General features: G+C 41.7%; 1 protein-coding gene across 1 annotated transcript; it reads right to left on the reverse strand.

Moving 5' to 3' along the window:
- Positions 1-429: 429 nt before the first annotated feature.
- Positions 430-16014, reverse strand: slc16a5a (solute carrier family 16 member 5a). Its single transcript, XM_084342674.1, has 5 exons — positions 15869-16014; positions 12029-12486; positions 6687-6830; positions 5083-5922; positions 430-2867 (listed from the first exon to the last, which is right to left on the reverse strand). The coding sequence occupies exons 2-5, from the start codon at positions 12381-12383 to the stop codon at positions 2593-2595; spliced, it is 1614 nt and encodes a 537-aa protein (XP_084198800.1). The 5' UTR covers positions 12384-12486; positions 15869-16014; the 3' UTR covers positions 430-2592.
- Between the last annotated feature and the right edge of the window lie 378 nt (positions 16015-16392).

The raw sequence follows: 16392 nt of genomic DNA on the forward strand, positions 1-16392 counted from the left end.
TGTTTAGCACACATTTATAAAGCTTTGATTTGTTCCTAATTGTATCTCTTTTGTTTGTTTGTTTTCCATGTAGCACTTTGTAAACACTGTTTTGAGAAAAGTGCTTTACAAAAAAAGTTGCTAGTTAGTTGCTAGTTAGTTTAGATTATTCATTTGCAATGTAATCCATCCATCCATGCATTATTCATAACCGTTTATCATTTTCAGGGTCACAGAAATATAAATCCACTAAAGAATTACTATATACTGTATTATGGATTAAGATACTCATATTTATCTCTGAATTGTAGTAGAGTATTGTAGAAGTACCAAGTAGCAAGTGCACATACCTGGTTAGTACAATATTTTTTGTTTAATGCTCTCTTCGTGCATGTACACCCAAAATAAATATTTGGATTCACACTCAAAAAATTCACAACAAAGACCACGTTGATATTCAAACATTTATTTTCCCCCTGATCAAAATGTATAAATAAAGTATCTATAGTAAAGTTTTACTGTAATTTGGCCCAAAGCAAGACAAGCCTCAAAAAATTACTAATAAATCCTCTCATCACTGAGAAGCCTCTGGTTACACTTTTGATTACTGCAATACGGCTCTTACCTGAAATATATATTTAATCTTCAGTCATGTGTGACGTAAAATATCTTTGTTCAAACCTGTGCAGGTGGTGATAAAGATAAGCCTGTCATGTGAAGGTAAACTCAGTTACAGTGTTGTAAAACGTGTCGGTTTGAACATGTGAGCTGCTGAGTCCTCAGTGCCTTCAACATATTCCTCTCGTGAGATGTTTCAGACCACGTACGAGCTGACTTTTACTATGAAATGATCTGATATTGTGATATTTTCCCGTGATTGTGTTTAGAAATACACCAGTTATACAAAAAGGCACTGTTCCATTAAGGAATGAGAAGAGAAACACAAAAACATGATTAATTTCTGCTTACACAGTACATATTCTACATGTGACAGTGAATGACAAACAGAAAATGTTATTTTATATCTGCCTTCAGTGATCTAAAGCAACCCAGTCATCATGATGGGTGTAATATGCTGTTTCACGTGACAGAGAAGAGAGTTTTTCTACTTTAAATACTGTGAAGATGTCAAAAAGACAGCACTCTTGTTTTCTATATCCTGTCCTGCCTACTGTAGCAAGTCAGTCATTTAAAAAAATATGTCCAGTGATTTTTCTTATTGTCAAAAATACCCCAAAAAGACCAAAAAAAACAACACTAAATGTATTCGCTAACAAGTTGATATTTCTTCTTCCTCTGTGCAACAGAGCAAATTATCACATTCTGTTTTATTTTTTAAAAACAATCAGTTTCCCGACCTCTGAATAGTTGTTCCTCAGAGCTGGCTTTGGTCTTTTAGAGATATGTTGACAAAAAAGAAAAAAATATAGAATAGTAACATTATCCTTTAACTCTTGGTAACTAAGTTGGGACATCCCTGCAATCAGTTTGTAAGAGAGGTGGGATGTACAAATACTTCATTACCATACTTGAGCATATTTTTCAGGTATCAGTACTGACTTTTCCTCCCTACATCTGAACCCAAATATCTAAACTTTCTCCTCATTACATCAAAACAGTTCTCGTTACTTTAGTTTGAATGCATTTGAGGGGAATTATGGATTATCTTTATTTGGCATCATTGCACGCCGCCTTCCCAACATCAAAAGACTGATGGAATGGGGAGAAAAGACGTGTTAGTGTCTCGTGTCTGCAGAGACCCTGCAGCCCTCTGCCTGGATTTGGCTATTTGACGTCCTGGGAATGAGACTCGACAATCAACCGTCTTTGTGGTGCGTTCAGGAACAGCTGGGACAAATCCTACGACTATGATTGATATTTGTGCTCTTTCAAAGATCTAACTACGCCATCTTTGAAAGTGTGATGAAAGGCTGATTGACTTCAAAACAGTTGAGTTATTCTTATATGCTTTCTTTTCCCCTTTGCACAAAAGAGGGAACAAATATTGAAAACTCAACAAAAAAAAAGAATAGGTGCATCCTATAATTAAGTATTCTCTAGTGAGCTACTTTCTACTTCATTGTTTCCTTCAGTTTGATTTCACCTGTTTATATTACTGCTAAATTTGCTCTGTATTTAACTACAACCACTTGGACTTCTGTATCATTCTCAAGCTACCTACTCTTTCTTTTCTGTCTGTGAGCTCATATTCTATCAAACATCTAGAAAGCATTCTGAGTGATTTCTTCAACAAAGGATGTATGTCTCTTGGCTTGATAAAGTGAGCTAGCTCATATATGATAGATTGTGTGATCACGGCAATAAGATCAGCAGCATGTTACAATAAACAGTACAATCACATTGTAAGTGCACATCTGTTCCATTTTGGTACGTAGGATCAAGTGTCCGACCTCGGTCACACAGTGCAAATTATTCGTAGTGTTTGTTTTGACCTTTATGGTGCACCAGATGGCAGATGTTGGTCAAGAGGTGAGGTGTCATTCAGCCACAGAAGAGCAAACTCTACAACATCTGGTGCGCCGAACAAGCTCACGCGAACATTACAGAATAATCTGAAAACTGTGTGAACCAGAGTGTGATGTGTGAGCAGGCTCAGAGGCTGGTGATATACTCTGCCCCGTTAGCCGAGGCCTTGTCTTTGTCTCCCTCTGTGGGCACGCTGCTGTACTGACAGCCGGGAACTATGTCGACTGCGGCGGGTCTTGCTGGTTCAGGCGGTGCTGATGGTTGACCCTGCATTAGCGACTTCCTGTCCCTTTTGTCGAGCCAGCAGAAAGACACCATGAGGAACACGGCGGCTGAGGCAACGACGGCACTGCAGGCGAAGAAGACGTGGTAGTACTGGCCCGTCCTGTCCACCAGGACTCCTGTGAGAACAGGAAGAGTCATCGTTAGTGCCGGCCTTTTACGTTTGTTCCTTTGTTGGTCATATTTTATTTTTACTATTTTCTTCTACAATTTCCTAGACAACACTTATAGATTCAGAAGAAGGCAAATGAAAGGGCTAAACAACTTCAAGGAACTAGAATTACCGCTCGTGGCTGTAATGCCTCCAAACATCAGTCAAGTTGCTGTCACTGAAGAATGGTTAAAACATTTTTCAGATTATGTCACAGTGTAGTTGAACTTTGACCTTTTGAATATGAAATGATGTTTGTGCAATATTTTGTTGTAGTTAACATCAGAGCCAAAGTAGCACATTTTAAAATGAATTAATATATATGTATAATTTACTTTCACTTGTAAAAAGTAACTTGTAAAGTTACTTTAACATGATATCTTTACTTTGTCAATGTCAAAATTTGTTTACTTGCAAATAGAACGCATAAAATCAAGTGAAGTATTTCTCTTCTACAGATCATAGTAACCATGCGTGTGTTTTGTTGATCAGCCTTTTGTCAGTTGAGTGTGACCTGGTTAAAGAGCAAACCAGGTGTAAAGTGGTTTGGTTGTGACTTGTATCTGTGGTTGCATCACTGCCCGGATACATGAGCCTTCAGATAAACAGGGGACGCATACCTGTTATTTGAGACAGGGAGCCTCTGCCCTTCACACCACTCTGCTGCCTCTAAACTACAGTCCTCCAAAATAAAGCTCCGACTCACAGTGCTGAAATGTAACTGAATACATTCGCTGAAGCACTGCTATTAGTAGAAATTCAAGATACTTGTAAGTAAGGTCTTCAAAGCAGGACTTTTACGCGTGGCAGAGTCTTTGTGCTTAAGTGAAGGATGTGAATACTTCTTCCACCAGTGCAGACTCGTCTCTTTTGTTCTGTGTAGCGGACAAAATGACTGAGAACATGATGTTATTTACAGCTACAGCCTCGAGCGGGAGGGGCTGAACCTGCTATTTCTGCCATTCACGTAACACACAAGCAGAAACGTGCGCACCAAAGCACACATAAACACACATGCAGGAAATCTGACCACACATACAGTATGTGTTTTAAGTTTTCTAGACAGAAAAGATGCAGCAAGAAGCTGGACTGAGCTGTAGGGTCACTGTTAGTGTTAAAGGTGTTGATATATCCAGAGCTGCTCCGGACATTTGATTTCATTGCTTTGCAGAACACAAGGTTACCACATGTCAAATGCTATCCGTCACCACAGCAAAAAGCTGTGTCACGAGTCTCCGAATTCACAACTTGAAACGACTTTCAGCTTTAAGGTCATGATTTGATCAAAACTTTTCCAGCACTGACTGCTATGCTATTGTTTAACTATCACATCTAGATCTGTAAAGATCATCAGATCATTGTTTATTTTGTCCCAACAACAGTTATAAAAAAAATCAACAATAAACAACAAAAGACAGAAATTCAGTTTCTCCAGTTTGGTTTTTTGTCAGAGTGAACCATCTTTTCAAACAAATCAGTTAAAGATCTCTGGCAGTATTATCAGGTCAGTTCACTTCTTCCCTCACGAGTAAACCATCTTTACAAACAAATCATTAAAGGATCTCTGAAACACCTCCATTGTATCTGCATTGAATCTGATCACTTTTCTTTATAGCTTTGGTTCTTTCGATACTATCTAATGCGTATATCGTATACATACATATTGGTATGTGGTATCAAAAAAGTATAGGAAAAAAATCAGCATCAGTATCAGTACCTTTGAACACGCTACAACAAACTAATTCAAAGCCAATTATAACAATAAACTTGTTTTTACTCAAACAATGAACCAATTCCACCTCCAGAACAACTGAATAGACACTACAGATGAATAGGGTCACGTTTTAACCAGGAAACTTCCCCAGTTGATTATTTACATGAACTTTTTTTATTTCAAGTATTATGAACTTTTGTCCTAAAATGTGTAAATTATATAATCTAATTAAATATGCACTCATTTGATTTAATGCATTGAAAATCAAATAAACCTCTTACTGTGTATATTGGATGTTTTGTGCAAAATCAAAAATGGTGTTTTCACCTGAAGTGTTTCACTTTAAATCTGCGTGAACCTGTAAAACCACCGTGAGGCAGATTCCATCTAGGATGTTGCATCATGATGCGACCGTGTCCTACATTCCCACCATATCTGCCTCCTCCATCTCCCCCCTCTCTGTGTTTACCTGCCAGTGGAGGCCCGATGAGCAGCGTGATGCTCTCCATGATAGCGAGCAGGCCGAGAGCTGAGGGGAAGCGGCTCATCTCCACCGTATCCATGAGGACGGTGAACATCAGGGAGCCCACCACGCTCATGGACAGCCCGTAGACGACCACGTAAATCAGCAGTACTTTGAAGCTGGGCCCGATGCAGCAGATACTGTTACTGAGCCCGTTGACCAGCAGAGCCGCGGCAAAAACGTAAATGTGTCGCCCTTTGAACCAGGGCAGGTTAAAGATGATGCCCATGGGTGGGCGCACCATAATGTTAACGATCCCCAGGATGGAGAGCAGCAGTGCGGCGCGGCTCTGCTCCATGTCGTTTGCTGTGGCGTAGGGAACCAGGTACACCAGGGGCACCACGAAGCCCAGCATCATCCAGGTGATGCCTATAGAGTACACACAGTAACGAGAGTTGTTGCAGAACTGATCAAAGGCCATGTGTTTGCTCATGGAATCCACCAGGTAGCTCCATATGGTCCTCAGCAGCCCTTTCTCCTTCTTTACTTTATCCTCCTCTGGCGGAAGAGGTCCATGGTTCATCAGCGGCTGGCCACGATGTTTGGCGGGCTGCAGGGGCCTCATCACGGCGCCGCACACGCAGCAGTTCAGTAGGACGGCCCCCAAAACCAGGAAGCTGCCCCTCCAGCCCAGCTCTGTGTGGAGGTAGTTACCCAGGACAGGTAGCGTGCACAGTCCCAGAGCGGTGCCTGTCGACGACATGGCGTTGGCGAACGCACGGCGACGCACAAAGTAGTGCCCGAGGATCGTCACAGCTGGCTGGAAGCTGAAGCAGAAACCAAGACCTGGAACGATGGAAGAAGACATTGGTATACTCAGCATTCAGTGACTTATGGAGAAGAAGAGGGATTAAATAAGTTTACTTCTTCTCGGCCGTTTTCAAGTGTTTAACAACATCTTTTGCTTTATGCTTTTCATTGTCTGTAAATATCAATCAAATGTGTAGTGTATATAGATGTGTTACATAAGGATGCACCAATACTGATACTGAAACATCGGCTGCTGCTATCGGTGAACACGACCTTATTTGCCGACAGGCTGATACCGATGTTTGCCCGATATGTGAGTTACATCAAGACTGGTCTTTCCCAGCCTAATTTTAAATCTTTTCAGAACAACAATACTCCAACTTAGAGTTGTTTTTTCACAATGTATCTCTTGTTTTTGCACTTTTTCAGCTCTCATTCCAATCTGATCCAATAAGATAAAATATAACTAGTGCTCATCAAGTTAATAGCTAGTCAGACGGATAGATTAGTTAAAGTTAAGGGCCTTTCAGACACAATGTGGCAATAGCACCACTGCACTCTGAAACACACGATTGCCAATGGCTTGTGCTGCGCCACGACAGCTTTCTGAAAAAAGACTTCCTTCCTTCAGCTTTTCCTAATTTCTGATTTGCTCTCCTCCAACTCCTGAGAAAAATATCCGTCACTTCAACTGCTTAACCTTTGCTGCGAGCTGGGCAGGTAGTGTAGCGTAGCGTTGTGTGTAACCACGGTTATCAAGCGTCAGCTCCTGATAATAAATCTGTCGAGTGTTTGCTGACCTGTAATAACCCCAGCTGTGATGTAGAGCTGGCTGATGGACTGGGTAAATGAACTGGCAGCCATTCCAAGCCCACTCAGGACTCCGCCCAACATGACTGTCGCCCGGCAACCAAGTCTCTCCACCAGCACGCTACAAAAGGGACCTGTGGATCAAATGTAATGCTCTTAGTTAATGCATACCACTGCAGAAATGGGCAAAGGCTTCTGGGTAATTTCCTTAATCCTACAGCAGGTTTCACATAACTTGTGTTTAGCTGTAATATGTACCAGCTGAGAGAAAGTACTTAAAGCATGACTGAAAGTATGTTTGCTCTCTTAATGTATGATAGAAGTACAGTAACTGTCCGGCCAATATCTGTTTTGTAAATTAGCATGAAAATATACTGTGTTTTTAGGACAAATCTATGGACGCTCTGAGAGGCAAGTGAGAAAAAAAAATTCTGGTGATCCATTTTCATGTTGTGTTTTTTGGCCGGATCATTTTTCAAAACAGAAGACACGACAGTACTCTTTTCTGGCTTTCCAACACACAATATAGGTACAACTTTTACAAATGATCCTAAAAAAACCAAAAACATAAAAATAAAAAATCACCTGCCACCTCTTTTTACGAATTGACTGTTTGCAAACCAACTTTAAAGGTGCATACCGCCACCTATTGTGTGTAGGAGCTCATTTGGCCACATATCGTTGGCTACATTTATTATTTTACTTTCTTTTAAATTTGTTTTCACACATGATAAAAAGGAGATAAATTGAAAACGTATCACGAGAATTTTTTTTCTTACTTGCCTCTCGGGGCTTCCGTACAAATCAGTCATCAGTGCTGAACGCAGTGCTTTTTACATAAATCGTTTGTCGTACCTTTTAGTGAAAATAATCTTTAAAAAAGGTTTGTGTTTCATCGTTTTAATCCAGGGCTGCCCCAAACTTTGAAAAGTGTTCCTGCAGAAAAATTAAAAAAATTCACATGCCAAATTTTTCACAGTTGAAAAAGAAAAAAAGCTTAAAAAAAATGTTGATGGCAAAACTTTTTTCAATTTTTTTTCCACCTGTTTCAAATCTTATCCTGGAAAATAAAATCTCAAACTATCACAGAGTTGACAAAAATAAATAAACAAACATTTCTGTGAACAGGTTCACAGATGATAAAACAAAAAACATTTTTAATGTCATTTGCTCTCAGGGCTTCCTTACAAACCCGTTATTAGTTCTCAACATATTTTGCTGTCTCTACTACGTCATTTACCTAAACTGCTGCTCATAAATAATCTTTGCCTGAAGCCTCAGCACTAAAAAAAGGTCAGTATATCGGTTAAAGGTCACAAACAGTGTTGGTTAATTCGACACACACTTGGCAGTGCCTTTGTTGTTCAGCAATAAGGCTGAAAGGTACTGATGGGGATAAATGTGGACCTAACCGAGCCTACATAAATAAGCCGGGAGTGTTTAAAGGCTAATATTTGCAGATTTTCACTCAAGAGTCACCTGAAGACATTTTGTCCATGCAGTTTAAAGGATCACTTTACTTTAAGGTCAGCTAACTTTAAGACTTCTGAATCTTAAACCCACAAAGTTCTCGGAGGCGGTGCCTGCGAACATCGTCTGATGTTGAGCGGCTCAAACTTTGTGCAGCTTAATGAAGATAAACCTCAAATTCTTGTCACATTTCTGTCAGATCAGGAAAATTTACAAGATCAAAGCATTCCTGTCTGCAAAAACCATGAGAACTGTGTGCAATTATCACACAACTCCAAACTATTGTTGCTCTTTATATTGCTGAACTGGTAAAAAGTCCTCCTACATACCTTTGCTCTGTTCAGAGTGCGGCAGCTGGGAGGATAAGTCTGGTGTTAAATCACATTCCTCTTTTTGTCTGTCCCCTAAGGCCACTGACTCCTACTGAAGACGTAAAACTCACAAACGCCCCAGAGATATTTGAATTTTTTTGTAATATTTGTAGAAAATCTCTTACCGACCTCCAACAGCAGTCAATAAATCAAATGCTCTGACAAATCAAAGAAAAAAATCCAGTAACTGTGACCGTCACAGGCCTCTAATAACTCTGCCCATGTACTCATTGCACATATGCTACTATAGTACATATAATATTGCTTATATTATATATAAACTCTAAACTAATATTGATATTAAGCTTTTAGTGAGCTAGTGGAACAAGAATGGAGGAGAAAGGGCAGCCAAAATTTCAACCACTAACAACATCCATGTTAGTTGTTTATGTTCATTACCATAATGTGCAGGGAGATATGAAAATAGATAGGTAGACAGGAAATAACACAATCTGAGGGCGTGTTGTTCAGCTGCTAACTCAGCCGGACAAAGCACCCAGCCCCTGAGCCGAAGAACAGGAAGGAGGTGGCGTTTTTTGGTTGGATACTACAGCCCCAGATCTAAATGCAAGAACTGAATGTATGATGATTGAAAGGCCTTTTTGTGCCACCCTGTGAATTTTTGGTATTCAGATTTTTAATACTCGTGAAAAATGTGAAGGTCTGTCCGTCCTGAGAGAGTTAAACAGAGGCCGAGTGTGGCACGGATGTGAGGAGGGATTCAGGGACTCACTTATTTGAGGCACAAATGAGCCAAAAACCTAAAAGGTTTCATGACTGTGTCTTCAGGGAGGTAAAACTTGATAGTAATGACATGGACCAGTGCTAATGTTTTTAATATAACCACAGGCTGCTTTGACAGAAAGCAGTGCAGGAGGTTATTACTGACCACCATAGACGAACTATGTATGTATGTAAACAAAGACGTCTTCTCCTTGCTGACAAGGACATGAGGGAACTCATATTGAAAAATGATGATGATTATTACTGTTTTTTAATCATCTTTGCTGTTAAATGGAGTGAAATGTGGTGCGACAGAAAGGGGTGGAGGAAACGATATGAAAACAATCTGATAACATGAACACGTGACAAAACATCGAGTAACTTTCACCCACTTGTTTTCCTCCCAGGTAACAACAGTAGCCGGCTCTGTTGGCAGACAGGGAGGGAGGACGGTAGAGGAAAGGGAATTTAAGCTTGATAACATTAACACAGACCAGGACTGATTGTTCAGGTGTCACCACACAGATTTATTCTGATAAAAATGACGGTGCAGGAGGTTATTTAACACCCACAGACGGACTTTATTCTCATTATAAGCACATGAGACTGATTGTACACGTTGAGTCGGCTCGGTGGCAACATCAACGGTAAAATGACCACGTCGGTCCGCCATCCGCTCATTTATTCACTTTCCTGAATTTTTCTGATAAGCGATTAATAACATTTAATATCTTCTTCTTCTTAAAACTAATCTGAAAACATGGGCACCCCACAAACACTGAGTGACTATCACTCACTTCAGTTGTAGTGGTATCAGTGTTGCATCTTGCAGCCACATTCCTCCTGGTAAGTGTGTGAAAGGGTCGGATAATATGCTGTGAAGTGACCCTCAACTATTCAAACCTTTATCTCTTTTGTGACACTATCAAAACCTCTCAGGGACTGAATACAGTGTGCAAAATGCAGAATAAAAACCTCCATGTCACAAAATCTATCAACAGATGGAAAGATAAAGTTACCGAAGTAAATATCTGTTTAAATTAGTTACTGTAGAGTTGATTAGTAACCAAACATTCACCTTGTTCCTCTAAATTGACTTTATATGTTCTTGCACAGCCAACACTACTTCCCTTTTTCATGCAGGTTACATAATGTGTTGATGAGGAAGGAAGCAGACATAACTACTGACTGGAGAGAGAGCCTGTTTGTGCACCACACTGAGAAGGTTCATGACAGGAGAAAGTATTCTTTGTACAATTATCAGCAGACCCTGAAATACACAACCGTTAATGATCAACAAATTTTAAGCAATAGCCATCCAGAGTATTTACATTGTGTAGTTTCATCTCTATATAGCAGTTTCCATTGTAAGTGGCAGAGTCTGCAATTCTAATCACCTACCCACGCACACGTGATTCACAGGAAAATGCATCGTCATGTTTTGAATTTTATCTCACTGATATCAGCCTCTTTATTTACTTTTACTCTGCCGTATCACAAACTCAAACACTTCTACTGCTGCTGCTGCTGCTGCCACATTAAAAACTTTCAGAAAGCGAAACACGGGGTGGAAACGCAATGTAATCACATCTACAGAACAAGATATTCATTTTTTTGTTGTTTTTTTGAAAGCGGGTGAGTTTTAAATCTTGCAGAGAGAGATGGTACAAGAGAGACCGGCCACAGTTCACTGTTAGATGAAGAAACTGCGTTTGCTGTTTCCACCAGTCAAACCAGGCGAGGACATCTTCAAAGATACTTTAAAGGAACCCTTTTAATACATTTCATAACATTTTTATTCATATGAAAATAGAAAAAGTACTTTCTGTTGGACAAAATATGACAAAACTATGCCTACAAGTCCACTGAAAGCCCCAAAGTGATTAAAGTGATCCCAAATTCTTGCAAATTACTTCTGCTGAACAGTGACTGCTGTGGCCACTGTGTGTTATCAGTTACACAGCAATATATAGCAAAATTTGTCAGTCAGCAGTTAGCCAACATATGCTCATATATGGTCATACAAGACCAAGTAAGACTGCAGCAGCAAAACCTTGGAGTGCTTACATTTAAAGGAAAAGTTCACCCAGAAATGAATTTTTTTTCACTTTTGGGTGAATGCTGATGGAAAGTCAGGTGAAGTTTCATAGTCCACAAAACATTTCTGGAGCTTCACAGCAAAACAGTGTTGCTGCATTGTCCTAAACAACTCAAGTCTCCATCTACTTCAGTTGTTTAAGAAAAGAAAAGTCTGTTTTGCTGTGAAGCTCCAGAAATGTTTTGTGGTCAAGACAGTGACTGAATTTTCATTTCTGGGTGAACTGTTCTTTTATGCAAGGTGCATTTGCTTCCGACTTCAACATTTCATTGGAGCAGCATGAATGTGCTATTTCATATTTCAGAAGTTACACAGCGTCCCTTCCAACCCTGAATTCTTGGTGTGTAGCTCACTGAAGTCCCTGTGGGTTGTGGGTGAGAAACGAGCTACACTTTCTCATGGAATAATCTGCTTTAAATCAACACCATCACAGCAAGACTCTCTCTCAGGTTTCCCATTTTCCCCGTACAACAACAGCAGGTAGGGACTAAAGTTACTCCGGGTGAGGGGGCAAATAATAAAGTAATATGGTGGAAATTTTCCAACTAAAATCCTGTAGCTTGATTTATTAGACAGTTTGATTACACAACATTTCTGACAAACTTAAGAAATGTAATTTACAAATTAATTAAACGGAGCCCAGTTTATTATCCCGGTTCGTCTACTTTACCTCCTGCATGAAGCACTGATGTCATGATGGAGGGCACCCAGGAGGTTTCACTGTTGGAGGCGTGAAAGTCATTCTGCAGGTCGGTGTAGAAGATTCCCACGCAGGAGGGGAACGCCACGGTCAAAGCCAGGACCATTATCGTGGCAACCAGCACCACCCAGCCCCAACCTCCATCCGGAGCTGCGACTGCTCCCTTCACGGCCCCGGCTTTTCCCGGTCCGGCCTCCTCTGGCTCACAGTCGTTGGCCTCTGGACCTTTCTCCTGCTCCATGCCGTTGACCTGCTCACAAACCACAGAGGCCTGCGAGTGTAGGCAGCGATCGCTCGTCCCTCTGAATCCATTCCTCTGAGTCATTTTCTACTCTGCAGTTCAGGCGAGGCTCCCGTGTTAGCTCTGCAGGGTGTGTAGTTACGTTTGAGGCCCATGTCACTGTAACGGCTGCAACCTTTAAGGGCACCTATAACAACAAAGCAAACAATCCATCAGGTTGTGTGGACCTGCTGAAGTGCTGAGAGGCTGTCGGTCCACCACTTTGATCCAGACTGGGGCTGAACCACATGGAAAAACATGATTTAGGATTTGACAGATGTTGCGATTCACGCTGGATCATTTGCATATAAGTTTCAATTTTCGCCGAATCATGATGATGTGACATTTGTTGGAGTCGGTGACAAACATGTTTTCTTACGTCTGGAGAACAAGATTTGAAGGCCAGGACATCTCTGCAGCCCTACAGAGTTAGTTACAATGTACTGGTAAACTGTTTGCATTGTCTCCCTCATGTACACATGCATTTTGATACGGATACCAAATCTATGTTGATAATACTTTATTTTCCGCCAAAAAAATTTATCTTCCCACAGCAGACTCCCACGGTCGACATTTCACAGCCTCTGGTTTCCTGTGACTAACAAGTCAGAGTTTAGACGCCTTGTTGTATACGTCCTCTCCGTTGTAAACACTTTTTTGATACATTTAATTACTAGTTACTTTGCAGATTATTCAGTGGTGATAGGCTCTTAATTGTGACCGAACAGATAGTGTTGTGGTCGGGACATTGTGCGAGAGGATGTTGCATCAGAGCCAAAGTAGCACTTTTTTAAATTAATTTATTTTATCTGCAATCTGACAGAAAAAAATCACTGATAATCGGACAACGATAATCGGAACAACGCTGAATATCAGCTAATCGGTCTTTACCTTAATCAGGAGCACCTGGACAGAACAGAGAGGACATGCGAACTCCACAGAGAAAGGCCAGAAATCGAACCCTCGACCTTCATCGTGATGGAAGTTTATCGCGTTTTATTTCAAGCCCTGGCCGACATGACATGTTCCACGTCAGGGTGGAACAGATGCGGTCATATAAGCCAGAAACACACGAATGCACAAACAAACAAATTGCTCCCAGTTTTTATTACGTTGCTCGGTGCGTCAGACAACATTTGTGCTGCCAGGAGACTGCACCAGCATGGGAGGAGAGATTATTCTGCAAACCTGTTTTGCGAATGGAGAAGTTGCTGCAGACAAGTTCACAGACAAGACGACGAGTTGTGTCCTCCCACACAGCTGCGCGACTCAGCACCAATATCTGCAATGACTGATTTGACAAATGCCGTCCAGCCTCTTTCATCAGCTTGACCGTCAGAAAGTCAACAGCTGGTCAACAAACCTGAGGCTATGAACAACAATAAGTGTATGGAGAGAGGTAAACAATAATGAATGAAACGACTTATGACTCTTATAAACCAAACAATAAAATACAGTAGATAATAGATTCAGAGAAAACAGCTCAACGTCCAATTATAGTAATCGAAACAAGGGCATGATTAATCTTCATGCATCACTAAATGAATAAAAATGGCCTGATCTTTGCGATGCTTGTGAGGTGGCTGATAACAGACTTTATGTTGCTAAAAGTTCAGAGTCAGAATCAAAAACCACCAGCAGTTCTTGTCCCCCTGTGCAGAATGCAAACACTCAGAGGCCTGCAGCAAACTCATTTCCTGTACGTGCTCCATAGCTAAGAGGCCATCACTTCTGTTTCTATCAGCGCTCAAAATCAGAAAATGTCATCCAGGACTGCACGTCTGCAGGTCAGAGAGAGAGAGAGCGAGGTAACAAAGGAGCAGTCTGATGGGTTTAAGGAATCTGGCGAGCATGAGACTAACATGCACTTGTGAAAAAATGCCTGAATGAAAAAGCCCTCTGTGTCAAATGTTCCAGCACATTTCCTCCCAAAGACTCTTGATGCCATTTCCAGATGCACCATCGACGGAGCAGAGCAGCGTCTCCTGAGATTACTGAAAATGAAACTCTCGAGCTGAAGTCACTGTACTCCTCCTAACCCACTGCACTTATTACAAATACTTTGGCTCAAATTTCACAACTGCAAAACTCCTGATGCTAAGAGCCAAACTAGGTTGCACAAGCTTTGCCTCGAATCCAAACAGTCCAGCACATAATTGCCGTATTTACACTTCAGTTTCTCACCTAACTCTCGGAAAGAAAACGAATATGGGTCTTTCCAAAACGCCAATATTTATTTACATTCTGTATTCTGTTGCACAGATGTCTGTTGAAGTTAGCATGCTAACCAGCTAGCCCTGGCCCGTCCTGGTACAAAGCTCCTGTGCTAGCAGCAGTAACACCGACATTTCCCCGGTACTCTGAGCTCCCAGGCTGGACTGCTAGCTGCACGGCTAAATGAGCTAACGTTAGCTACAGTTAGCAGCAGTTAGTTATTCTGGTGATATGCTGCCCCCCTATTTGTTTTGGGTATAAATTAAACAGGATGCTAGTTCTTTAAGAAAGTAGGTTTCATTCACATTACGTTTAATCGCGTTTGCCAGCTTCTTCCCTCACTCGCTAACTTTCTCCCAGAAGTTACATGATCCGTCTACCAAACTTCTTGTTGCCGTCTTGTTGTTTTTACGATGTTTTAATGCGGAATTCTTACATGTTATACTTTTGAAGTAGCGCGATTAAAAAGTGGAGTTATCTTCACTCCTGTTTATCAACCTGACTGCAGCAGCAGCAGCGACTGACCCTCCACTGTCGAGTGTTTATGCTCTGTAATGTTGACTGCCGACTGCCTAAAGAAATCTTGCTGTTTGGGGCGAATAAATACTAAATAATCGCAACATATTACAGCTCTGTGAGTGTGTTCAGTGTGTGCGTCTGTCCCTCTTCCTATCCCGAGTGTATAATGGATCAGCCGGGGGGGGGGGAGGCCTCACATATCTCAGCAATCTGAGCCACCAAGCCATGACATCCTGTTTTTTCAGCCCCTCCAGCAGAGCCATGTGTCCCTCTTGCACATCCATTACATTTGATTAAAGCTGTCAGGAGGGAGGAAGGAGGGTGTTTGGAGAATATTCTCCATTTCAGCCCCCTTGATAAATAAAAAAAAAAGTGATGCTGAGCAGCTGGTCTTCCCTGTGGGACAGCCCGTGGAGGGATGCGAGCGCTGCCTAACTAACTGTCGCCTGTTTCACATGACAGAAAGTGGGATATTTTTCTGAGCTTTATCAGATTTACTCTGGACACGTTTTCAGCTGGATTAACAGTCTTTAACCAGCTTCACCCACGTGGCAACTCGCTTATACATCGGGTTTTTTATGGCTTAAAAAGAGACGGATTTCCACCAGCTTTACACAATCGCTACATTAAAAGTATGGCAAAAAAAAAAAAATCCCACATCAATCTTTTGTTCCCATCTGTGTTATTTCACCCTGAACATCACTGGCGCAGCACTTTCGGAGCACAGAGGAAGCGATTAGATCAGAAATATGTCCCGTTTCTTCCCTGAATGTGTAAATAAAACAACATATAATCACCTTGTTGATGTTATTCGCGGTCGTCCAGCCCCGGTCAGACCCCCCCCCTACAGACGCACACAGGCGCGGTCGCTCCTCGATGACTGCCGGGCAGCTGCTGGTCCTCCTCCCCCGTCATGGAGCTCCTTCCAGCGGCCGCCCGGTGGGAGGAGACTGAACGTGGCCGCCTGAGCGCGAGCGTCGGATGCGAGGTGTGTGTGTGTGTGTGTGTGTGTGTGTGTGCGCAGGCCCCAGCCCCGAGCACCGGCCCTGCGGCACCACACACAGGCGGAAAAAAGGTGGTGTGAGGCCCGAGACTCTGCATCAGGAGCCGTAATGGTGGACACGATGTACAGACGACCGGGCTGCTGCTCTCTGCACAGCGTTACAGTCTGTGTAACGTTACTGTGGTACCCAGGTACAATTTTACTCGAGTATATACATTATGTGTTACATTACACTTCTACTCCACTACATTTAAGAGGTATTTTTGATGCTTTTTACTCCACATGTTACAATTTTGCACTCTTTCCCTGCAGTGATGG

Source organism: Pagrus pagrus (assembly GCF_965226575.1).
Source record: "Pagrus pagrus genome assembly, chromosome: 21".
In the NCBI taxonomy this organism is placed as follows: Eukaryota; Metazoa; Chordata; class Actinopteri; order Spariformes; family Sparidae; genus Pagrus; species Pagrus pagrus.